This window comes from Colobus angolensis, unplaced genomic scaffold (genome assembly GCF_000951035.1).
Source record: "Colobus angolensis palliatus isolate OR3802 unplaced genomic scaffold, Cang.pa_1.0 Scaffold88, whole genome shotgun sequence".
Classification (NCBI taxonomy): domain Eukaryota; kingdom Metazoa; phylum Chordata; class Mammalia; order Primates; family Cercopithecidae; genus Colobus; species Colobus angolensis.
The window spans coordinates 3,084,712-3,111,158 of record NW_012122709.1 but is presented as its reverse complement, the minus strand read 5'-3'; the positions used below and the strand labels follow the sequence as shown (position 1 = coordinate 3,111,158).

General features: G+C 40.4%; 1 protein-coding gene across 1 annotated transcript in view; it reads right to left on the bottom strand.

The window, feature by feature from the left end:
* Positions 1–510: 510 nt before the first annotated feature.
* Positions 511–26,447, bottom strand: part of STXBP6 (syntaxin binding protein 6 (amisyn)) — a 180,661-nt gene continuing 154,724 nt past the window's right edge. Inside the window, exons 4-5 of the mRNA XM_011930711.1 lie at positions 10,027–10,184; positions 511–3,594 (exon numbers count right to left, since the gene is read on the bottom strand). Coding sequence (XP_011786101.1) covers positions 3,571–3,594; positions 10,027–10,184 — 182 coding nt within the window. The 3' untranslated portion in view covers positions 511–3,570. The remainder of the gene's footprint in view (positions 3,595–10,026; positions 10,185–26,447) is intronic.

Below are 26,447 nucleotides of genomic sequence, written 5' to 3'. Positions count from 1 at the left end.
GTCCACGCCAACCCAGAGACAGCTGTTCTGCTGCAGTGGTCGCCCAAATCACTTCCCTTGAAAACAAACGGGGCGATGCAATATGTTGCATTTGCTTTTCCATAAAAATAAATTGACACAATACAAGCAAGTCTTCTTTCCAATTTAACAGGGCATGAAACTAGTTCGCTGAATGAGGCCACACGCTATAATATGAACTCGAATGGCGCACATCACTAATATCAGGAGAAAGGTAATTATTAATCAGCTTAATTGCTTCACCCAGGAGAAGGAAAAAAAAAACTTGCTGAATAGATTTCCATTGTCTAAATTAAGGTTAGCTCTTTAGTCTTTATTACATTCCAAGCTCTTCCATTAGAACATATGTAATGACATTTTATCATCATGCTAATACTAGTTCTGAGGTTTCCCCTTAGGCACATAAGATTTTCCTATTAGTATAAAAAATGTGGTGACATGTACTTATCTGGTAGTGTTTTATCGATTTCATAAATAACTGCAAGAAACAAATTTCATCACAGAGTTAAAATATTTAATGACAAAATTAGGGTTTGCTGTAACAGTGAATCAATAGAGCAGGTGTTACTTATCTCTGAATTAAACAAAAATTATATTTGACATCTCAGAGAACTTCTGAAGAATTAATAACTATACGACAGACATCAGTAGTGTCACAATTTCTAAAATTAAGAGCTAAACCTATCTTTAATGCCCTTTATTTAGGGCATCCTGTAAATAATTTTAAATAGATACACAACCTTTGCTAGCCACAAAAGTAGTATTAAAACAGATTTCACTGTAATTTAAGTCTAACACGTAATCTGAACTTCTTCAGAGCTTGAAAAAAGGTAACTACTGATCATGTTACATTTTACAAATACATTCTTTAATATGAAACATTAACCTGAATAACTGCATACTTTCTGTACACAGGTATCTAATAATACTAGTGAGAAATACTATAGCTATATTCCAGGAAGAAGTGGTAATACTGGAAAGTTTTTTTCCCTTATGAGTTGTCCATACAGTAAGTCCTTCACAGAAATATAGTATCCCAAAATTCATAGAGAAGTGCAGAAATGAAACAAACAAATGAAATGTCTTCTGACAAGCTCAGCCAGACAAGCTGGTCCCAAATGATGAGAGTTATTTTGTCTAAGTTCGACTGTACTAATACTTTGTACTGCAGCACCTTCTACAAAAGGATAGCAAAGAACTTCACATGTGTTATCAATGGGCTCCTCTGCAAGAGGCTGGGAGGTAAAGGAGGAGCAGGGATTGCTGTTACAACCCTCTCTGTTGTGGGGAGGCCTAGGTAGGACCTTGACACTGAGAGGTCAAAGGTATGAACACAGCCTGGAAACTAATCATTAGAGGGGGCTAATAAAGATTCAGGTGGGCTTTCTTCTAATTCAGTCTATTTCCAATGAGACTTAGGTCTAAAAGGATAAGCAGAGAGTGAGGAAAGAGGGCAACTCATGGAATAGTTACATGTATCAACAGTGACTATTATAATTCTACCAGGGAAGAAGAATCTTGGGTTTCACAGTATGCTTATGACCTCATCCTCAGCTACTTTAGAAGCAGCTTCCCAAACACTGTTGTTAGAGAGTTGGCAACTAATTCTGTTCTTGAATTTGGCGGATTGTCAGGGGGTTTTAGATTTATCCTTTCAATTATTTACACCAACTCTCTCTCTCTGAAACCAGAATCCCATTTGGAAAGATAAATACCTCTCTCTCTCTCTCTCTCCCCCCGCCCACCTCTCTGTGTGTATTCTGAACTGAGGTCTGCAAAGTCTATTTGGAGTGATATTTGGGGCTTTTCCTAGAAATAAAAATAGCTTCCAACAGTACTCACCAAATGGCATGTTCCTCGCTTCTTTAAACTTTTAAGACACCAAAAAGAAAGTATAAAATATTATAGTTAACTTATATAGTTTATTAAATTTTATAGAGGGTTTTCTTGAGTTGGATCATCTAAAAGGCTTCTGAAATTTGTCTCCAACAAATCTCATTTCCCTTTTAATGTGCACCATCTAATATTTTTTCCCCCAACAGACAAGCTTTCTCTCTCCCTGGGAATGATTAGTTAGGAGAACTTAAGCTATTTAAATCAGTATTAACAATCCAAAAGTCATCTTATGCTCCTATGTAAGAGGCTGCAATACACATCGACTCAATTGGCAAAATGGATAGGATGGAATAGATAGGGGTCCTGAAGATTCAGGCAGCTTAAAAATCAATGCGCTGTGGTGGTAGGCTTACAATATGTCTGAGATGTGCAGCTTGTCTCCTTGTTTCATAAAAAAGCACAACTTTTTTATGTTTAGCATTTTAACCCTCTAGGAAACAAAACTTCTAGACTCTAAGCCCCTTATTATCTTGAGTAATTGAAAATCACGAGGTGTGTGACTAACTGTATTGAAACTGACTGCAATGTAAAGGTTCGTGATTGTGGTGTTTTATATCAGACCAGGGAAGGTGCAACTGCCATGAAATGCAATTTGTCAAGAAACTCACATGTTAAATTACATTAAATAAATAGACAGCAAAAACAACATCAAAACCTCCAAAATCCAGATACCAAGAAACTAAAGGCCCTTTCCCAAGGACATTATGAAGGTGTCTCTAAAATAGGCGTGACTGTAAAAAGACAAGACAAATATTTTAAATGTACTACTTGTTCACATTATCATTGACACAGACTTTTATCTGGACAAATCAATTTTTTGATAAAAATATAAGCGCTTTTCCATACCAGCGACCATCACGATGACAATGACAGGAGAAACACCTGTGAATACACAGGGGGTTTTCGGTAGGCTTTTCTTTAGGCCTTTACTCTCAAATTTTTATCCTTCATACGATAATTCCAAATAAACACCCTGGATACAAGTGGCAAGAGTATTTAAGCTGTAACTCAGGAAAGATGTTTCTATCTGTGATTCTGATTTTTTATTTTTGAATGCAGGTGACGGTTCATGCAAAAGATAACTATGCAAGGAGCAAAATCTAAGACTGCTGTTTTCCCCAATAAATCCAATTGTTTTCCACAATGTAGAATTTTAATCTTCAAATTAAGTGTAGCTAGGACAGTGAGTGAAACTAATCACTGCTTGACTTTCATTTTCATCTAGGAAAAATAACATCTGATGTCACCACATTAAAATGTCTTCCTGCTTAATGTCAGAGAAAAAAACACACGTTGCCAGTTTAGACCCAGCGCAGCTCATCATTTGGTCCCAATTTCATAGTCAAACTACAAAAAATATTTTTTAATAAAGAAAACATACTCAAAACACATATACACACATACACACAGTGGGGGGAGGGAAAAATCCAAAATGAAGCTGATGCTATTGTAGTATTTATTAGCAAGATCATTAGGGAAATGTAAAAATGCAACACCCTTTCTTTCACATCAACATCTGAAAAGAAAAAACAACAACCACGCTAAGTGTCCAAATATTGGAAAAAAAGAAGCAAGCGGAGGTCCCGAATTCTTGTAAAAACTGCTGAACAAACTCTTCAGTTTCTCTTAAGAAGGGTCACCAGGATAGGCAGTTTCTCAACATTTGTGCTTCATGGCGAGCTAAGGAGAGAGAGGAATGAGAAAAGTAAGACTTTCTTAGCAGGTATTAGCAGGGAGATTTCACTGTGCTGCTCCCTCTCCACCTCCACAATGTGAAGCAACACAAAATTCTACTCTCTGTGGCAGATCACCATTACTAATTACAGTAGCACCTTTAAATGTGCAACATTTTCTCAAATAGTTCCTGGGACATTTCATCTGTTACTCTTCCTTATGACAGCTTTGCTGGTGTATGCATCCAGGCGGGAGGGAGTGCTGTGTGGTGTTCTTTCATCACAGTGAAGGAACAAATGAAAAAACCAATGGACAGGCAGAATGAGTGAATTACCCTAGGAACAGCTGGGGTTCCCAGCTATCCAGGAGAAGTGACACCCCTGAATTGTATTTACTGGCATCTCATGAAGTATTAAAAATCAACAGCTTTTAGTGAGACAATCTACAACCATCTATTTAATATGCAGCCTGGACATTCAACCAAGTCCACAGCCCTTCACAATTTAATTGTGTTATTCATGAGGGCCAAAACACACCAGATCCTGACTTTGATTTATGCCTTTCCCATTGGTGTTTGTAAAACACAGTCTATTGAAATACTAGGTCTTTTAAATGGGAATATAAAATACCACAGTATCAGTCAATATTTTCCCAAGCCCAGCCAGCCCACGATAATGTATTTAAGGAAATGATATGCAGGTACAGAACATAAAATTAAATTTGTCTTCACTTTTCTTAGCCAGGTCTTTCCCAAGGAGTCCATACAGTGATGTGAACCAGAAGGCAGAACAGAGGCTGAACTGTAACTCCTCATGTATCCAGAGTTTGATATCAGGGACTAATTCCTGTGGCCGGGGCTGGGAACAACTGGGGTTAGGGTTCTGTGGCTCAGAAATCCTTTGAGCAAAGAACAGGTGATACTCTGCAGGCAATAACTTTGCAGAAAGCCCTGTCATCTGCATCCTGACCAGGCTCTCTGCCTTTTAAGAATTAGTAAGGCCGATCCTACTGATTTCACCCAGTGGTGCTCTGCATCATTTTGGAAGATATCACTAATCCATTTCTCCAGCAAAATCCAGGGCAACCTGAGTCTTCTCTTTCTCTTCTTGACATCTTCAACAAGTAAGTTATAACCCTGGGACTGCCATCTCAGCTAAGTCACCAGGAAAGGCAGGGTCAACACTCACAAGCAGTGTCCCCAGCCAGGTTTGCATGTGATAGAGGAGACCTTTGGACCAGTCCTCACGTTGATAAGTTAATCTCTGCTTGGGAAACTTCAGCTGAAAGAGCTCCTGGTACCTCTGTCTGGTGATGCTGGTGAAGACCTCCACAGATGTTCTGCAATGCTGACACTGATAGTCAGTCAACTGTCAGACACACGGCTTGGGAAGTTCTGAATGTGCCCAGGCTGTCGTGCTGAGTGATGTGGGTTCTTGCCAAGAAGGGTAGAGGTGGCTAAGTACTCCTGACCTTGAAGAGTTTATAGTCCAGGAAACATATAGTCCAGGTTGTTGCAAATGGCAGAGCCAGGGCTCTAGCTCAGATCTGTCCCACTTCCTGGCCACACTCTGAACCTCATCACTGTATGGCCTCTATTTCTTGCTCTGCTTCTAGTTTTTATACATTATTCAGCAACATGGACCATCACATCAACACAGAGCGGTTAAGTGTTGTGCATAATAAATACTGACCATAAATATTTGATCAGTGCTCCTGTCCTGGTATTCAATGAGCTGTTAACTTTCAACGAATGGGCTTGTGACAATTTACCCACAACCATTAATCTTCAGCACTGTGATTATGCTGCTGTTCAAACCAGACCCTGGTAACCAGGACAGTACATCTGGAATGGAGCTAAGGGGAGCCCCTGGCCCACGACCAGCTGAGATTTGCAGAAATACAGTTACTGGACATTTTGCTATTTGAGTATTGCCATGGTCCAAATGTTTGTGTTTCCTCAAAATTCTTATGTTGAAACCTAACCCCCAAGGTGATACTATTAGAAGGTGGAACCTTTGAGAGGCAGTTAGGTCACGAGGGCAGAGCACTCATGAATGAGATTAGTGTCCTTATAAAGTGGCTGAAGCGAGACCCCTCACCGCTTCCACCCTGTGAGGACATGGTGCCATGTATGAATCAAACAACGGGCCCTCACCAGACACAGGATTTGCCAGCACCTTGATCTTTGACTTCCCGGCCTCCAGAATTGTAAGAAATAAATTTCTGTTGTATATAAATCACCCAGTTGATGGTATTTTGTTATAGCAGCCTGAATGTACTAAGAAAGTAGTATCATTTTAGTTTTTGTTTAAAAATTCCCTAGGAATTAGGAGTGTTAGAATATGGAAGGCAGGGAGGTAGAGCAGAAAGAACACTGCATGAAATGAGGTCAGGATACCTGCTGCTACAAATCTGCTGTATGACCTTGAGCTCTAAAGTCACAGCTGCTCCACACCTCAGCCTCCTCTTATGTCTATAAAAAAGTCTCCAACTCTAAATGCCAACGGATAAATTTAGGTGTCAGAGTTGTTAAAATTTAAAATTTCCTTTTGATATACTTTGTGTTCTTAATATCTCATGGAAAGAGTTCTCTTTCAACGCTATGCATGTAACCTACTCAACCTAAAAAATGATAAATAATAAAATCGTGACTGATACCAGGGAGATACACTGATACTATATAGTGATACTATATACTGATACTATATCTCCCTGGTATCAGTCACGATTTTATTATTTATCAACAAAAATAAATAATAAAATGATGTATTTTATTTTTATAATACTATTATGATATAATAGCATTATATTATAATAATATAATAGTATAATACTATATATTTTAAGACCTGTGCTCCTAAGACCCAGACCTGAGCTCCTTAGGTAGTAAGGATAGAGGCAGCCATTCCCTCCCAGTGAGAGATATGCCACACGCCCTTTCTTCCTCCACACACGTAGGCTAGTGCAAAACAGGGTGGGTCAATGTTTTTCTCTGCAAGAAATGTCATCTGAGGATGTCTGAATGTGGGTAATGCTCTTGTCTACTGACTCACTGCCTATGGTGGGGCCATCAAAGCACTGCACCTGCTGCAACATTGTGCTTTTCGGCAAGGGAAAGTGAGATCTGATTCTGTGATTGTGGTCGCTTTCCTAAGGTTAACTTTGCATGAAGTCGGGAGCTCAAGAAAGAACCACACTTCCTCAAACCAGGCTCACCAGAGCGGAGGTAGGGGAGTCAGTCTGGGGAGGCGGAGGGGAAAGGATCATTTTCTATCTGCACTGTAGACGACGAACACCTGCATATTTTGAAGTCAGGGTTGTACAAAAGTGATTCATTCACTCTTGCACCTGGGTCATTGCAGGAGTCCTGGAACAAGTTAGAAGGCCAAAGACCCTTTTCTGCTGGACTCTACAAACGTGTGCCAAACTCTCCAGCTGGGGTTGGGTGCCCTTATTCAACTGGGAGCTCCAGGAGCTGCCACCTGGCATTGCCATTTTCTGCTCAGGACTCTGCCATGTGTTCTGGCCCCCACTTGTAAGCACAACTTACTCCTTCTGAGTCAACAGAGCCATGCTTGTCTGGGGGTAGAATGCCTGGGTTCCATCTCTGAACTCTCCCCTCACCAGCAGGCCTGGCTGTGGCTTGTCCAGTAAAATGACATCTTCATGGTCAGCCTATGCTAGCAGGTCCAAATCAAGAGTCCTAGGCCCTGGGAAAATAGCCACACCTTATCTAGAGAGGTCAGTCTGCTCGTTAGGAATACTGCCAGTGCCAGTGATTCATAGGCACACATCCCAGTTTCAGACAACTGCAAGTCTGGCCATGACACTCTCAAACTCTCATACACATTAACAGACACTAGTAACCCCTCCTCTTCCCCCCGAGATTACCTAAGGGAGGGGAAACCAAAATAAACACAAGCTGTCCATGCCTCACCCCTCCTGAGTGAAAGCAGGTAACTGCTAGGCATACATTTTCCCACTGGTCAAGCCAGAGACCCCTTTGCCTTTGGTGGCTGCATTAGTTTCTATCCTGATAGGTCCTGTTTCAAGGGCTGATCTGTGTTTAGATAGTATCAACATTTAGCAGGAGGCCCTCCCACACCCTTTTCCCTTTGGGTTTGGGAGGCACAAAATCTTCTCCTCCATTCCTTCCCTGTCCCTGTGTTGAGGATACTCAATCACCAGTATCAATTCTCCAATCCCTCAACCATGCTCATTATGTGACTGAATAGGACAGGGTCACTTAAAAAAAAAAATATATATATATATATTCATATATATATATTCATATATATATATTCATATATATATTTCATATATATGAAAATGATTATAAATAATAGTAATTTAGATTTATATGTGCTACATACTGTGCTAATAGCTTTGAACTCATTCAATTCTCTGAACACTCCAGGAGGTAGGTACCATTCTCATAAAGAATAGTGCTCTGTTTTACTGATGAGAAAACTGAGGCTTAGAGAAATGAAACATTTGCCCAAGGTCACCAAGATAGTAAATGACAGAGCTATACTCAAACACAAGATGTTAACTACTATTCCATATTGCTTTCCCAACTACCTAGCAAACTTGGCCACAGTATCAGGGAAACAGGGCTACCAGGGTCAAGAATTCAGGCCATCTGGTTAGGTGATCCAATCCAGTGTTTGTACAGCCCCCTCTGGGAGGGACGCCTACATGGATGACATCCAGGTATTGTCTACTCCACCTTAGGAAGAGCAATTTCACAATCTTCCTTGGTAACCTGGTTCATGGTTTAATCATTAACCTAAATTCTTGTTTTAGCAGAATTTTATCAGCACACTATTGATTGCTCTATTCTGTGTGGGAAGACATGAAAGATAAATGCCTGTACTATCACCCTTCCTAGAACTGAAGACTGTCATAAAGTTATTCCCTTTAGCCTTCTCTACACAACTCAATAACTTAAATGTTTCCCCAGATTTCCACTATCCGTCCTCCCATTGAAATCACGGAAGCTGCTGCTGTTGTTAAACAAGCTGACGCTGTAATGCCAGCATTTCCATGTCATCATTATCTCTGTGTCACAGAGACTGGAGAAGGGAGGAAGGAACTAGGGAGACCTTAAATCCAAGTTCACTCTCTCTGCATCTGCACCAACAGCGGCAATCTGAGGCTCTGGCCTCCAGCAGGGCTGTCTGCATTTTCAGGCAGATCTGGCTAATTCTCCTTGAAGGAACTCGAAATGGGCCCCACAGGCAACAGTGCATTAAGACCCTGTCATGAAAGAGAATGAATAAGATGACAAGACAGGGTTGCACAAAGGGGATGCAGGAAGAGAAGGCAGGAGTCATCCACTCAGAGCTGGTTCCCCAGCTGGACCTGAGCGTGAGCCTCCAGAAGAAGTCACCGCAACTCAGCTGGGGATATTTTTCTCATTGCTTTTTAGGCTATCTATCCATCCTTGTTTCCTCAGCAGAAGTGGGGTTTCTGTTAAAGCCAGTTATTTTTTTTTCCCCAAAAGGTCACCTGAAAAGTGTATTTTAAGGGCCAGATGGTAAGTCTGACATGCCAACACAAGTCATCAGCAGATGTTGTTTCTGGAAGCCTAAATTCAAACCACTAACCAGAAAAAAACTGCCCTTTGATCTGAAACACAAGAACAGTAATAAATCCTCTTTATCACCTGACCAACAGGGCCTCTCTTTCCTTTGGTTTATGACTGCCTTAGATAGCTGGCTGCCAATAAAAACTGCCCCTTTCCCTTCTAAAAGGTGCAGTTCTCGGCCAGTATGAGAATGTGCAGAGTGCGCACTCACTCAAGCAGGAAATGCCCTTCTCTGGATTCAGGGGCAGCAGAGAGTATTGCTGGCAGCTCAGCGCTGGTCCGGTCAAGCTCAGAGCCCCAGAACTGAGGCCCTGAAATAACAACCCACCCCCTCAGAGGGAAAACTAGCCCCGAGGGGCACAGTTCCCTGGGACTAGGGCTTGCTTTGTGTCTGGTGAAGAGATAAGGACACAATGGCAGACTCAGGATGAGAAAGGGACAGGATGGAAAAGCAAGCACGAGCAGCCTCACGTCCTCCATGTGTTGGCTAAGTGGGGCACGGATATTCGAAGACCTGATCTCTTCTCTCCCACCCGCTATTCTGTGCCTCGATACTTGAGCCCTAAACTTCTGAGCAGGAACTAAAGATGGTCCATAGTTCCTAAAGATCCAAGGTCAGAAGGTCAGAGAAACGGATGAGGACATCAGAAAAGAGCCAGAGAAACCAGGTACAAGAAGAAATTTTCCATGACTCAGGTGTTTAGTATGTAGCAGATGGGAATTACATAAAGGGGAAATAAAAAGCTTAATTTTGTATCTCATGACAGGAAAATACTGAAATAAAGTTTCTTGGCACTGTAGCTCCCCAACACCCCAGAGCTGAGAAGCCCGCCCCTCTCTTGGCCCACCTTGTGCGCAGTTTCTGCAAACTGCTGGGCACTGTTCTTCAGGTCTTCTGTCTTCTCCTCTGCTCGGCCTAATCTCTCTCCGCGCTCATTCAAGGCCTGGCTTGCCTTCTGCACTGCGCTGGTCACGCTGTCGGCAGCTGAATGGAGGATGCTGTTTCCTGAAAGGAGGAGAGCAGGAGCATTAGAAGCTGGCTCGGCTGACCCACAGTGACCAGACTCCTGCAGGGTGAGTACCCTGTAAGAGGAAGGCAGGTCACACTGCAGAAAGGCCACTTGTCTACTGTCTAGGAAACAGGCCGACGACATTTCTTTTGATTGGGTTTGACTGATACACTTGTAGCAAGAACAGCCATTGACTCCAGGACCTAGGAAAATCCTAAATGCTTCTTTATAATCCCATCACTAACACGCCAGTTATTTCCATTCTGCCAGTATCTGATGAGGCTCAAAGGGATGGGGCCTGTCTGGATTTACAACTTGGCTTGCAAAGATAAATGAAAATATTGACAAGTTCACAGAATTAGGCAAGTTCAGTGAGACATATCTGGATATTATGTTATTTCCTTTTGACCTGTGGTTTCGGTGAATAACCATAGGAAAACTGGGACCACAGAACTTTTCTAGACAGAATGTTCTATATTCCTTCCAACTCTTCTTCTTCATTTTACCCCTTCATCCAGCAAGTAAAGAACACCCCAAAATGTATAGCTTCATGTACGAGCTACGATCCAGTCTCAAAGCTCAGAGTAGATGTGTCTGCTCCCAACCTTGAATTCTGCACCATGGCTCGGATGGTTGGGACTCCTTGCCTCTGATCTCTAGTATGTGAAACACGGAGCCTCAGGACCATACTTAACCAGCAGGTACAAAACAGTGATAGAAACCAGCCCTAGAAGAAACTTGGTACTTCCAAACTCAGGAGTGGTGATACCAAGAAAGTTGAAAGCCATTGCATCTCAAAGGGTCACGCATTCCTGACACCCCATTTGCCAGGACTGGGCAGCAAAATTCAATAGTGAAGAACTTGCCGATGCATTAATCACTGAGAAATAGCAACTTGCAAAATGACAACCAAAGGAAATTTATAGCTGTATTTTGTTAACATTGAGTGTGAGATATTTAATGGCATTTTATATAATGGCTTTATGTCTTTGAATACGTTCATTACATCATTTAACATTGTACCTGGGATGGATACATCCAGCCACAGACAGCTTTTAATAGAAATGCAATATCCACTGGTCTCAGTGGCAAAGGTTTCTTAATTTCTCCTCTTTGGGCACAGTCTGTGGTTTGTGGAAAAGGATCTCAGGCAAAGAAAGTGCCTGGACTGGAGGAAGCACTTAGTAAATGTTTTTCCACTTTTCTTCTTTAATAATGGATTTCAAGGGATTCAATTATGCACTAAGGGGAGGAGAATGGGGTTAACTCAGTGTTACTCAGTTGCATCAAGCACTACATGAACCAAGATAAATCAGTACAGATAAACAGGGAGCAGAGGAAGTGCATGTTCTAGGTAAATCTGGTTGAATGCAAGGTTGGAATGAAAGGTCTGGGTCTTCAGAACAGATTTAGGAGGAGAAATCTTGGTCCCCTTTGTTGCTTTCATATCATACTCATAACTGTGATAATAACCTATCCATATGCTCAACACTTAAATAGCACTTTGCAATCATATAGCACCTTCACAAATATTATCTCACTTGATTGTCACAATTCTACTGACAGGATTGAGACTAGCAGAGGTTAAGAGGCTTGCATGAGACCGTATCACTAGGGAAGTGACATGGATAGAACTTGAGCCTGGTTTTCCAGTGACTTTTCCTTATTCTTTGCAGATACCTTGTTCTTTGCAGATACAATGTTGGTCCAGAGAAGCAATCACTAAGACAGAATTGTGGGCAGACTGGTATACAGATAGGTTTTGACAGGTTATTTCCCAAGGTAACGCCTGACCGTTTCTGTCCTCAAGGTACTCCTCTTGGTAAATTAAGAGTTATTACCCATGCCACATCGAAAGTCAAGTTTTCTCAAAAAAGGAAGAGGCCAATGGGGTGGAACAGGAAGATGGAGAAGGGCGCAGAGGAGTTGAGAGAGGGCACAAGAAAATCTCCTTTTTCTGCTTCCTTCCATTTATTCACAGCTTAGCCACCAGGGGACTGGGAAAAGATAGGGCAGGGAAGCTGCAACTTCACCACTAGGAATAGCTGCCTTAAATCAAAAGGATTTTAGAATTAGCTACTATAAAATTAAGAGGCTGTATAACCAAGACTTGCCTTTTCCCACTGGAATTGACCTGCATGATCTTCACATTGTGTTTCTGGATTGAACCCACTACACATAAGCCTTGCTGCTTTGTTATTTGAAATTAATCTTGCACGTGATGTCAGGTAACATCACGCTCAGTTTTATATGATACTGTTTAGCAGGAGTCATTATAACTCATAGAGAACTAGATGCTGTCTTCACTGTTGAAAGATGACATTGCTGACTACTGCCAATAGGAAATCCACCTTCAGTTATTTTCAGGCATCAGGATGAATTTGAACAAATTTCATTTCCTCAGTTGAAATAACCTCTTCCAGTTTCAATTCTACCCACATTTGAGGCCCAGTGAAGTCCCATCACCTTTATTAAGCTTCAGGTCAATTCCAATCTCTCCCTCCACTCAAATCCCTAAATAATATCTATATCCTTCTTGGTTACTTAATTAAGTACAATCACGGGCAACTCTTCTCCTACTTGACTTTTTCACCTGTAGATGCAGTGACTTCCCAGCTGGATTACAAATTCTGAGTACATCATTTTGCTCTGTTGACAATTCCCTAAATCTTTAATATTTCTCTTCTATTGACCTAGATCTTCTGCTGACTTATTTTCTTCTATCTGGGATCCTCTTGCTCAAACTGTAATCCCAGGGTTCTTCCCTTCACTCTCTTCTCTTTTGCACTCTACAGACTCTCTCTGGAGCAATCTCATCCAGCTCTTGACTTCCATAACCAAATCCTTATCTTTCACTAGGTCATGCTGCTGAGTTCCAGGCCCATAGGTTTTCTTATGGAAAACTCCAACAGAATGACCCAAAGTTATCTTGAGTTCAGTAAGTCAAAACCTCATCTCATTATCTTTTCCCTTCACACCTACTTTTCCTTTGGGTCCCCTGCTTAGCGAACAATCCCAATATCTGCCCAGGTCCTTAATCCAGCCAGAAATCTGGGAGTCTAGTCTAGACACCTTCCTCACAACTAAAGGTCACCTCCTATAGAGCTCTCTACACTCTGCCTCTTTACCAACTTCCTGCCTCACATATACACACAATCTTTACCACATCTATGACAATTACTAGAAATAAAATTGCTGGTTCAAAGCACATATAGGCTCTTGGTGTATGTTGAAAATTGCTTCCCTGAAAGATTTATTCAACATTCAAAACCATTCATGAAGTACATACTATGTGCCAGGCACTATTATGTTGACACAATTGGCAGAATGACTTTAAGGGAGTGATTTAATTTGTCTGATCTGTAAAATGTGGGTTGTACCATTTACCTCACGTGCCTACTGTGGAGATGAAGATGTACATGCAGTGTCTGCAGGTACTCAACGGAAGTTTGTCCCTCCACCCCCGTTAAGACTACATCTTCTACGTAACTTTGAAAAAAATGGCACATCACACCCAATTCCATTGCATGTCACTCTCTCTTCTCTACTATCTTGGGGCTAAGCGTTTTGAAGCTTGCAGAAGATACTCCTTACATACCTTTGTATATCCTGCTATGTGTAGCACAGCATGTTGCTCGGAGAGGGAGTTGAACACATACTTATTAAATCACGCATGTTTTGTAAATAGGACGCTTAACTCAAAAGTTGGGACTCATCATATTGTGCTGAATTAAATCTGGAAATAAAGCAGCCTCCTGAGGCAGACGGCATAGTAATTCTTTCTAAATAGACAGGAAGCATATTAATGCTCAAATTTATTCAAGCAGTCTGAGAAGCTGTCAACCATGGCAAATAAAGTCAACTACTTTTGGAATTAGTCTCTGGAGAGTAAAGCTGAAACCAGTCTTGCTTCATTGATCTTGCCTTCATATCAGTTCCACTTAACATGTGCTTTTAAAAAAATATATACGCTGACATCTTTTACGTTAAGTGATTTAGAAGACTTCATTGAGAGAGCAACTGGAGATAAAGCTATAGCATTGTGTTCAGTCACTGAGAATACAATGAAAAGAAATTTAAATGTATAGAAAAATGAGAGAAAAGAGTAAAGTATACTGAGAAGTGATAGGTGAAGAGAAAGGAGGAAACTTTTTAAGAAGCACATAAAATACACCAACAGTTCAATTATCAACATAATTTCATTTGATCACGCTACACATCAGGGTGTATCTTGGTAATTAAAATCCTTAATTCTATTGCTAGTAAAAGGCAATTTCAACAGAATTTTCAGCAGCTACTTCTATGAAATACACAGAGAGATATTTGAAATGTAAAATATTCATCCTGTTTGGAAAATAAGGCAGCAGAAAAATAATCTAAAATATAAATAATAAATATATGCCCATCTATACTCAGTGCTGAGTCAACATGCTCATTTAAGAACACTCTTTTAAAACAGAGATTTCTTAATAGTTTTGCTTGAACTACTTCTATTCTATAATCAATTTAACCACTTAAGAATAACTATCCAATAAACCCCACTTATTTAAACTAACTTAGAGGAAAACTAATTTGAATTTTGGGAAAATATGTATGTATGAAATAGGTAAGAGTTCTAACAAACACAAAAATTGGCAGGGAGACCTATTATATTTAATCTGTTTATAGGCCAGGAACATTGGTGACTCTCATATAATCTGCCAAAAGTATTCAATAATAATTTATTCTCTGCGTAGATGAAGTAGGCCCTATTCTATTCACATCTACTGAGTTATTTTTCTTAGCAAAGCTATTTTCATGGGTAGTACCTAAGGTACAATTAAGTTTTCTTCAGTATAAGTGACATGCAAATTAATTTCACAGGATACAAAAAGGTAGGATTCACCTGAGATGGTGTTTTTTTCTTTCTTCTGCTTTCACTCTGTGACAATTTTATTGCTCAGTGTTTCTACCGCTAGAACACATATTAGCAAAAGAAAAGTTACATAGAGATCTGGCTCCCTGAGAGCCTGGTCTCCTTTCAGTCCCAAAGTCACTCAGTGCCACTTAGACACTGTTCTGCTTCCTGTGATGAGTGGCTCTACTTCTGCCCCATCCTTGGTAATTCAGCTGCATGATAATCATGATGCTTCAAAGGAGGCTCTGTTTAGTACTGTGACTGTCACTAAATATTTTATAGATGAATAGTAATTTAAATAATAATGACGATACTAGCTTCTACTTCTATGAACAGAGTGATTAAATGCAAAGGCCTACCCGGTGATAGAAGTTGGTTCTTAATCCACAAAGTCCATTAATTATCTGTGAATTTAGGCAATACCAAGCTCTTTCTATATTACACTGACTAATCAATACTAAATCACATTGAGAGGTGACAACATGCTAGCAGCCTTCGCTCACTTTCGGTGCCTCCGCGGCCTCAGTGTCCACTCTGGCCACGCTTGAGGAGTCTTTCAGCCCACTGCTGCACTGTGGGAGCCCCACTCTGGGCAGGCCAAGGCCGGAGCTGGCTTCCTCTGCTTGCAGGGAGGTGTGGAGAGAGAGGTGCCAGCGGGAACCAGGGCTGCACACAGTGTTCACGGTCTAGCCTGAGTTCTGGGTGGGCACAGGCTTGGCGGCCCCGCACTTGGAGTGGCTAGCAAGTGCCACGGGCCCCAGGCAGTGAGGGGCTTAGCACTCAGGGCCAGCAGCTGTGGAGGGTTTGCTGGGTCCCCCAGCACTGCTGGCCTGCCCCTGCCCTGCTCGAATGCTCGCCACCTCAGTTACCTCCCTGTGGGGCAGGGCTTGGGACCTGTGGCACACTATGCCCAAGCCCCTCCACTGGTGGGCTCTGGTGCGGCCTGAGCCTCCCCAACGGGTGCCATCCCCTGCTCTGCCACAACCTCCCACAGGCTGAAGAGTGCGGGGGCGCAGCACGGGACTGGTGGGCAGCTCCACCCACAGTCTTGGAGCAGGATCCACTAGGGGAAGCCAGCTAGGTTCCTGAATTGGGTGGGGACTTGAAGAACTTTTATGGCCAGCTAAAGGATTGTAAATGCACCAATCAGCACTCTGTGTCTAGCTCAAGGTTTGTAAATGCACCAATCAGTGCTCTGTGTCTAGCTGACCTAATGGGGACTTCCAGAACTTTTCTGTCTAGCACTCTGGGTCTAGCTAAAGGATTGTAAATGCACCAATCAGCACTGTGTCTAGCTAAAGGTTTGTAAACGCACCAATCAGCACCCTGTCAGAATGGACCAATCAGCTCTCTGTAAAATGGACCAATCTGTAAAACGGACCAATCAGCTCTCTGTAAAATGAGCCAATCAGCAGGATGTGGGTGGGGTCAGATAAGGGACTAAAAGCAGGCTGCCCCAGACAGCAATGGCAACCGGCTCCGGTACCCTTCCATGCTGTGGAAGTTTTGTTCTTTCGCTCTTTGCAATAAATCTTGCTGTTGCACACTCTTTGGGTCCGCACTGCCTCTATGAGCTGTAACACTCACCACGAAGGTCTGCAGCTTCACTCCTGGAGCCAGCAGTGGCAACCTGCTCGGGTCCCCTTCCACACTGTGGAAGCTTTGTTCTTTTGCTCTTTGCAATAAGTCTTGCCGATACTTACTCTTTGGGTCCGTGCTGACTTTATGAGCTGTAACACTCACCGTGAAGGTCTGCAGCTTCACTCCTGAAGCCAGTGAGACCACGAACCCACTGGGAGGGACAAACAACTCCAGACGGGAGGAATGAACAACTCCAGACGCGCTGCCCTTAAGAGCTGTAACACTCACCGCGAAGGTCTGCAGCTTCATTCCTGAAGCCAGCGAGACCATGAACCCACCAGAAGGAAGAAACTCTGGACACATCTGAACATGTGAAGGAACAAACTCTGGACACACCATCTTTAGGAACTGTAACACTCACCGCGAGGGTCCATGGCTTCATTCTTGAAGTCAGCGAGACCAAGAACCCACCAATTCTGGACACAACATCATTGCATTTCAATGTTGGACAACCTCTACTATCCTCTTTTAAGATGGAGATTCTTCCAAAAAGTTAAATTTCATCCATACTTTTGTGGTAATGACTAAACAGAAAAATTCTTTTAAAAATTTTGGCTACATCAAGCCTTTCCAAAAGGAAGAGCTGTTAACCCAAGCTGGGCAGGATACAGTGTGAACATTGGTCAATCACAATCACAGAACAGCTACCATACTAGGTGGCAGGTACTATGGTAAGATGTTACATTCCTCGAAGGGAGATACTCTTACCCTTACGTTATAGTTAAGGAAACACATGCACGGGGAGGTGAAATAGCTTACCCAAGATTAGCCACAAATTGACTCCAAAGCTCTTAACATCTATGTCAGCATTTGCCAAAATGGTTCTGTGAGTTACAGTGCTCCAAGAAAAGCTCAGTTCTATGACAAAATGACTTCGTGAAATGAGATCTAGCCACGTTCCTTTATTGCAGAACTTTGGAAAATCTTTAACGTGTTAATGTAAACTGAATGAAAAGGAGGCAGGGGTGAGAGCAGGAGAAGTATGGTATGCAGAGCTTCCCAAACATATTTACTCATAGGGTTTTTTTGGCCAAGTATCTTAGTAGGGTGAAATTCTGCAGAATTTGCGCTCAGAAATGCTACAATAGACTACACTGACTCCTAAGTTAAAGGAGGAAAAATAAATTCAGGCTGTCCTCATCAATTTAGTAATAGGTCATGTAATTACATTAAAAAGGCTTGCTTTATAGAGGATACAGAACAGATAGCATGCTCAATGGCGGTTTCAGAATTATCTTTTGTCTCAAGTTGGCTAATTTAAAGGACCAAGAAACTTACTTGTTTGTTGCCTGGAGCTGGATGACAAAGAAAAATGGACTCAGTGCTCAGGAATACTTTGTAAGCCCATAAACGCAAAAGCCTACTTGAAGGACACCTTGGAATTATCGATTGCTGTTGTTACCAAGCAAAGAATGGACCATTCTATTAGGTCTTCTTTTAGCCTTGTGAAGGTAATGCAGTGGAACCCCAGCCTATTCCCAAGTCACAAGCATGTCTGCCCCAGAGGCTAACTAAAGCCTCAGAAAAAAGCCCAATGCCCCCTCCCTGTCATATAGACAACTATGAGCTCATACACTACTCTCAATTCACTGTTTCAATATTCTCATTTGACAGAGGTCAAACATTTAGAATTTTATTCAGGCATCTTTAAACAACTAAATTCAGGAAATGCATAAACACTCACGGGTATCTTTAGGATTTACTTAACCTTGGTTCTTATGAATAGTTACAGGGTATCAGGAGAATGAATTCAATAATACTTCTTTTGCGTCTGTTTTGTTCAGAGATTATCAGACTCTCAAAAAACAGGCAACCCTTGTTCTGAGGTTAAAAACCTAACGTGGCTCTAAATTTGGTAAAATGGATTTTGTTCTGTCTTGGGTTACGTTTGCTGACAAACCAGCTGTGATGTACAGGTCTCTACTTTTATTACAGTTGGAAGCCAGGGACTTTTACTCTAATACTCTAATAACTGTAATTTCAAGTCCTTATATATACAAATTGAAAACTCTCTACACAATGCTACTGGTTAACAAGCAAATTCTGTTCAACATACTTGCTACTTACCAGCTGTGTTACCTTGAACAAATTACCCTTTTGTGCTTCAGTTTCCTCACCTGTCCTAGGGATTGGTCTAGTATCTATCTCATGAGGTTGCTGTGAGGAATGAGGTGAAGTGCAAATGGGGCATTTAGAACAGTGTTTGGCCCATAGACACTGAACCTTAGCCATTACTAATGAGATAAACTTGTTATCTGGCACTGGAGAGTCTTTCTGTTAAGCTCTCTACTTAGCTCATCTTTCTTTCCCTACTCTCATCACCATGAACATTCACGAAGGAGGAGTCTCCCCTATTGTTACTCTCATATGTCACAATTGTTTTGAACTTCCAGTGGACTACCCCACCCCATGCTAACAACACTGTTCTCTCAAACTCACCAATGACCTATCAAGTCCATTGTCTATTTTAAGTTTCCTCCAGTTGGCCATGGGACCACAAATTGACTGACTACTTCTGAAGGCTGTTCTTTCTGTTGGCTTCTAAAACACATTATTTCTTGATCCACCCCCCAACCCCTATCACTTTGATTCTTCCTTCATTACCTTCCTGATTAGAGATACAAAGTCAGAAAGGTCTAGGCTTGAGCCTGACTTTGCCAAATATCAACTATGTGGCCTCAGATAAGTTACTTAATCTCTATGAGCCTATGCCTTTTCATTGGTTTAATGTCAATAAAAAACAGTACCTATTTTTGGCCGGGTGTGGTGACTCATGCCTGTAATCTCAGCACTTTGGGAGGCCCAGGTGGGTGGATCACTTTAGCTCAGGAGTTTTAAGATCAGCCTGGACAACATGGGGAAACCCCATCTCTGTAAGAAATACAAAAACTAGCTGGGCTTGGTGGTGCATGCCTATAGTCCCAGTTACTGCGGAGGCTGAGGTGGGAAGATGGCTTGAGCCTGGGAGGCAGAGGTTTCTGTGAGCTAAGATGGAGCCGCTGCACTCCAGCCTGGACAATAGAGCCAGACCTTGTCATAAACAAACAAACAAAAAACCAGTATTTATTTTTCATATGAACTACTGTGAGAGGTAAATGAAATGCATATTTAGCATAGGGCTAATAACATAGTATGAGCTCAATGTACTCTGTATCATTAGTAATAACTGATTCATTCAGCTCACTTATTATAGAATAAACATGTGCCAGACACTGTCTATATTTGTCTGCTTCACAAATTAAAACCTTCATATTAGCCCAATCTTTTCCTTCCCGCCTTTCTTCTGACCTGCTCCTCCTCCTAAATTCATTGTGTCAGTTAATGGCTCCTCTGTTCACCTAGTCTTCTACTCTCAATTGACCTGACTCTTAACTTCTCCATCATATCCCACATCAAAATGTTCAGAGAATCCAGGACATTCTTTCTCAGCAAGGGCTCTTCACTTAGTCCTCCACATTATTTCTAGCTCCCATGGTACTTTAGGTTGTATTTCAGTCGTACTGGACAAAAACAGCAGTCTGGATGGTGTTCCTGCCACTAGTCTCTAAGTCCTCTAGTACCTGATCCTCTTTCTATACTGGTAACCTGATCATGCCACTTTCTCATTTCCATGCTTTGCTGCTCACCCCTAATACAACACAACCAAGAAGGCCTTTCCTAATCTAGTTCCAGGCTATTCGCTTGCCACCTCTGCAGGACCCCCAACAATTATCTACTGCCTCAATGTTTCTTGACAGATTATAGAAAATCCTTAAAGTTTTATCAGTTTCTTACTATGTAGAACATATAATAAATGAATTTGAAAACAAATCCATGTGAACAAAAAGCTTAATAAAGAACACTGCATCCAGCTCTGTCCCTAAGGGTGTTCCAACATCAGCAGTAGCACTTTTTTTGTTTGTTTGTTTGTTTTCAGCATCGGTATTGAAATGCAAGCCTCACACTCAGATTTAGGTGTCTAGCAATATTTTCTGCTAGAAGAAAGCAAACTTCTTTGGGAAGCAGCAGATTCCAAACCTTTGGGGAAGGAAAACTCAAATAGGCCTAAAATACCTCATTATTGCCAGACAGTAAGGATACCTCTAAAGATGATAGGGACAGTGCTAAAATGAAAAAGAAACCAGTTTAAAGGAGATCACTGGGCAAGATCACTGATGTGATATTTAGAACATCAATAGTAATAAAAGTTATCACAATAAAGATAATTACAGTAATTGTATATGACTTTGTGGAAGCCATAATTTCTTAATGATACATTAACAAGAGAGTTAACATAAAATGTACAAAAATGAAGCTGAAATACAAAATAAAATTGATTATAATTGGATGTTTTATTGATTTTAATTAGTAAAAAGTATTAAAATATCTGGGTATTTTAAGTATTTATCTACATACAAATGTATGTATTTGTCTCTGTGTGAGTAGCAATGGGCAAATACAGAAAACTATGAGTAAGCCAAATAATTTCAGAAAGAGTAGAAAGTTACAGAAAGCACTAATGAGCATTAATGGTCAAATATATCCACTAGGTAGAAAGAATGACAATGATGCATTCCAAAGTAGTGAATGCGTTCTCCTCTTTCGAAATTCGGCTATCTGTTCAGATCCGATTGCATCTTCCAGAGGAAGAAACTTCTAGACAACGTGACAAATTATAATAAGATACTAATAAGGCATCTGTATGTTCACAATAATGCTACTATACCAGAGTGACGCACAAGAATGACATAGAGGATTATGTAATGCTGGCCAAGCAACGTAAAAGAAGCACCATTTTGGGAGAAAGCCCATCAAGTTGAAATCACTGGGCGGATGTGAAGAATACGGCTTAAACGGTGCTACCGAGGTGAAACATGAGGTTCACATGAAGACCCAGTGAGATATTCAGGGACTCAAGTTTGAATTGCTTTAGAAGAATAAACCAGGCAGTGTGCCCCCACTAAAAATCAACTGATTACCAACTCAATCCTCTACACTCAGGAAATATGGAGATAAGCACTTTGATTGGAGAAGAAAATAAAAATGAAGACAGAAATTAAACCTATGGTGTTGCTAGTTCATTACAGGTTAAATATGATATTCCGTTAAGTACTGTAATTATTATTTTTGCATATGCCTTGTCTGTTTAAAGTATCTAGTCAAAACAATCAGTCCTATTAAACTGTGATTGCAGTTTAAATTGTTTGACTTCATGAATTAAGTTTCATAAACAATGTTTATAAAAGTTTAAGAAAATCTGGCTTTTCAAATTGTTCAGTAGAAATATTTAATAAACTGAGCATGAAACAAAGTACAAATAAAAGTGTTTCCTTTCCATGCATATAATCTCATCAGTCTCCAAGGAATAAAATCAGCATCTTAACAGATACATCTCTTTTCTTGCCTCTGAGACTTTGCAGACACTGGTTACTCAACCACTGATCTACTTTCCTTCCATAATCACCTGGTAATTCACACTCATCAGATGTCATTCCACCTTTTACATTTCCCTGCAGGTTTGTTTATTCATCGAACTATTTTTTTGTTTTCTTTTTGGTTACCTATTATTTGCATTAGGCACAGCAGTAGGCTGGGAACACAGTTGTAGGCAAAATAGACATACTCTCCACATACATTGTCCCCACCCCATGCCCGGCAAGGAGGTTATGGTCTAGAAATAGGAGGCAGGATGTGTATGGTTAAAAAAATACGTGTAGGGGTGTGTATTATATAAAAATATGTTATAATAAAAAATTCAATTGCTGAAACACAATAATTTTCCAGCCTGTTAACAAACACCGTGCTGTGATAGTTTATTCAAGGGAAGAGGGACTGACTTAGAATCAGTCTGAAAGCTGCGTCTGAAGACGTAAGCCGTGTGCAAGGAGATAAGCTGGGGAAAAGTACAGGGCAAAGGCTTGAAAGGGGAAAACCCCTTTATGTGTTCTAGGAAGTGAAAAGACCACCAGTGTGGCCATAGAAGGGGGAAAGTGGCTTGAGAAGAGACTGGAGAGCTAAGCAACAGACAGATTAGATAGGGGCTTATAGACCACGCTAACGAGAGCTCTTAAGTGCAAGCAGAAGCCATTGGAGTGTTTTAAAATGGGGATAATCTGGACCAAGATCATTTTTGAAATTATGACGCTGGTGGTAGTTTGGGAATAGGAGAAAAGAAAGAAACAGTTAAGAAGCCATTGCAGTAATTCAGGTAAGAGATAAGGGTGGCCTGTATTAGGATGATGTCAGTGGAGATGAGATGTACGGAAAGATTTGAGATACATATTAATGGGCTGAATATGAGAGGTGAGGTAAAAGGAAGAATACTGAGTGAATCCCAGGCTTCTGGTGCGAGCAACTGGGTAGATAATAGTGGTGCAATTTACAAGATAAAAAACGCTGTCAGAAAAACAAATTCTCTTGGAGGGTGAACAGACAGGAGAATCAAGTATTTCATTTTGGATAAAGTTATGTATGCTTAAGTTGTTTATGAGACATGCAAGTGGAGTCAATAAGTCATATAGATATTCCTGTAAGAAGCTCTGCAGAGAAGTCTGGGGATGGAGATAAAATTTCTAAGTCATTAGCATAGAGAGAGAATGGGAATGGATCATCTGTAGGGAGCATCACAAAAGAGAGAAGGGAAGGGGTTTGCAAATCCTATCTTTAAGAATCTTAACATTTAGAGTAAGGTGAAGGTAAACGAACCTGCTAAGGAAACTGAAAAAGTAAAGTGAATTTGGCACAATGGAAGTTAAGTCAGGACAATATATCAAAGAGGCAGCTATAAGAGTGTTAAGACAATTTAATGGGAAAAAAATTGTCTTTTCAACAAATGGTACTGGGACAACTAACTGCATATCCACATGCAAAAGAGTGAAGTTGGACTCCTACATTACACCATATACAACTTTAACTCAAAATAGATCAAAGACCTGAACAGATGAGCTAAACTGTAACCTCTTAGAAGAAAGCATAGGTGTAAATCTTCATGATCTTAGTTTAAGCAATAGTTTCTTAGATATGATACCTAAAGTATAAGAAACAAAAGAAGAGATAAACTTCATCAAAATTTAAAAAGAAGTTTGTGCTTCCTCATTTCCCTGGAACTTTGTTCATGTTTCTATTACTACATTTAATACATTATATTGTAATTATCAGTTTAAGTGTCTTTTTAGCCAGTTAGACAGTTAATTTTAAAAATTTCCTTCATTGTGTCTCATCCCCATTTGTATACTTGGTACCAAGCAGAGTACAGGACCATACATTACATGCATTACGTGGCTGGTACGTGAAAGTAACAAAGTTTTTTAAAATAAGAAATAAAAAGAGTGGAAAATACAGAGAGTGCTTGCCAAGGAGAAAAAGTTCACCAAGACTAATTTATTAAAACAGTTTGGAAAATTAAATGGTTTTGTGTTAAGACAATAAGATGTTAAGTTGTTTGAACCTCTAGGAGTAAGGAATGAGGTATGAGGCTTACTATCCTTTACAGCAAGAAAAAGTGAATTTATTGTACTCTTTAAGAAAATATGTATGGAACATTTACGATGTGTCTAGCCCAAATTGGTTCTTAGAGAAGTTTTACCTCAAACAAATTCAAATTCTATCTGAAACCTATTGTCATGAAGTTCTCTGGGAGTGCAGCATGATTTCCTCCTGTAAAATAAACCCACATCCCCATTGTTTTAGATTGGAAAGCAACTTAGGGGTCATCAAGTTCCTTGACAGAAAACTGTGGTCAGAGGGGCAAATGAAGGATTTGCTCAAGGTCACACCCCAGGTAATAGGAGAGCTGGCCTAGAAGCCACGTTTGCTAAATTAGAGCTCAGTGAGGTTTTCAGCTTACTCTAGGTCTTCAAGCCTTTTGCTTGAATATTCTCTAAAATTAAAAAACAAATACATGAAAGCTGAGGGTCTGGCAGTTAATTTCCTTAAAAACCATCCGTGCTTATTTTCCCTTTGAAGGCACTATGCTTATCTTTTGGAGAACTTCGCCCCAGTGAGCATGTACACATGTACCAGTTTATGATTTCAATATACAATACTACCTAGCTTTGGTTTCAATATCACGACATCTATAAATTTCAAAGTTTGGGTCAATTATTGCTTTAGACATTGTCATCAAGGGCAACAGAATTCTGCAGACAGCTGAACTATAGCTTCTCTTTCTGACTGTCTTGTGCTGGCATCCAGATGAGCCTGAGCATCACTTAATTTCTTGTTTTAATTTGGTGAATGTAAAATTGAGCATCTCACCTCATAGACAGATTGGGTATTTGGTGTGAATGAGTGGCTATGCTAACACAAATCCAATTTCTGTCAAGGCTAATAGCTGTAGGGGAATTTTTACCATCTCTCTGGTGTCAATTTTGAAATTGATACAAAATCCCAATGGATATCATGACTATTCATTAGTCATTCTATGGTCTTAATGTATCTTGTTTGGTTACTAATGAATTCCTGTGACACATTTTACTTCCCGAGAAGGATGCTCTAAAAACTCCTGCCAACTGGTCATTAAAATCCACTACAATTATCATCAATGGAATCAAATTACTATCAATTACATAGAGTTAATCCACACTGCATAATTTTAAACACAAACATTTTCAATTCATATTAACAAGGCACAAACCAGCGGAAAGAATGACCAACCAACTGTATATCTGGTGTCTATTAGCAAGGTTGCAAATGCAATCCATTTCCATTTGTACTATTATTAGAAACTATGATTTGCTATGTGCCTATCATGTGCCAGGAATGATGCTAAATACTTTTCATTCATTATTCTATTACTCTCAATGGCTACTCTACAAGATAGATACTGTTATTTCTCTCTTAAAATGATGAAACTCAGAAACACACTTAAAATTACACTGTCAGTGATAGAAATCTTGATTTGAATTACAGTCTGGTTGACTCCAAACATCAGTCTTCTCTTATGTACCGTGAGAATTTCCATGGTTTCTTAGAGGTTCACCCTGTGAGGTGAAATCTGAAAGCACAGGAAGTGGATCTGCACTCATGACACTGTCTCATGACATTGCAGTTACACTGGGGATATGAGCATGGCATTTGCGCGCTCCTTTCCTCTGCCTGATGTCTCCTCCCCTTTCATGAGCTTGGTTACCTAAGTCACAGTTCCTCTTGTAGGAATCTGGTTCTGATTCCCTGAGGTGGAAGAGAGGTATTCTACTTATGTTCCCCTAGCACCCTTTGCATTTCTCTAATGGAGCATTTATTATAATGCATCAAAATTGTTGCTTGACTTATTTGTACAGCTCATTAAACTAGGAGCTTCTTGATTACAGGAGTAACCCCTTCATTTTTTGCATTTTTTGTTATCCCCAGGCACAACATCTACAAATTAGTAAGTGTACAATAGTGGCACGTTGAATGGCTAGTGAACTGATAAAGAATGGAAGATATATTTGGTTTTATAAGGACGTGATGAGGTTACTATTTATACCTAAATCCTTATTTTCATTGGCATTCATCTTGGGTTGTGTTACTGTAATCAGCATACAGAAAGCATCAACTTCTGGACATGGTGAATAAAATTGCAGTTATGCAGCATTTTCTTTTAATTTGGGGGGATTTAAAACAAATTCTGTCAAAGGTATAATCATGTACAAAATATATCAAGTTGCGGATATTTGATTAATATGGAAAAAACTGCTTTCAATAAAAACACCACTATTTCCAAAATTATTGTTATGGTCTAGTGTGAAAAAGATGACAT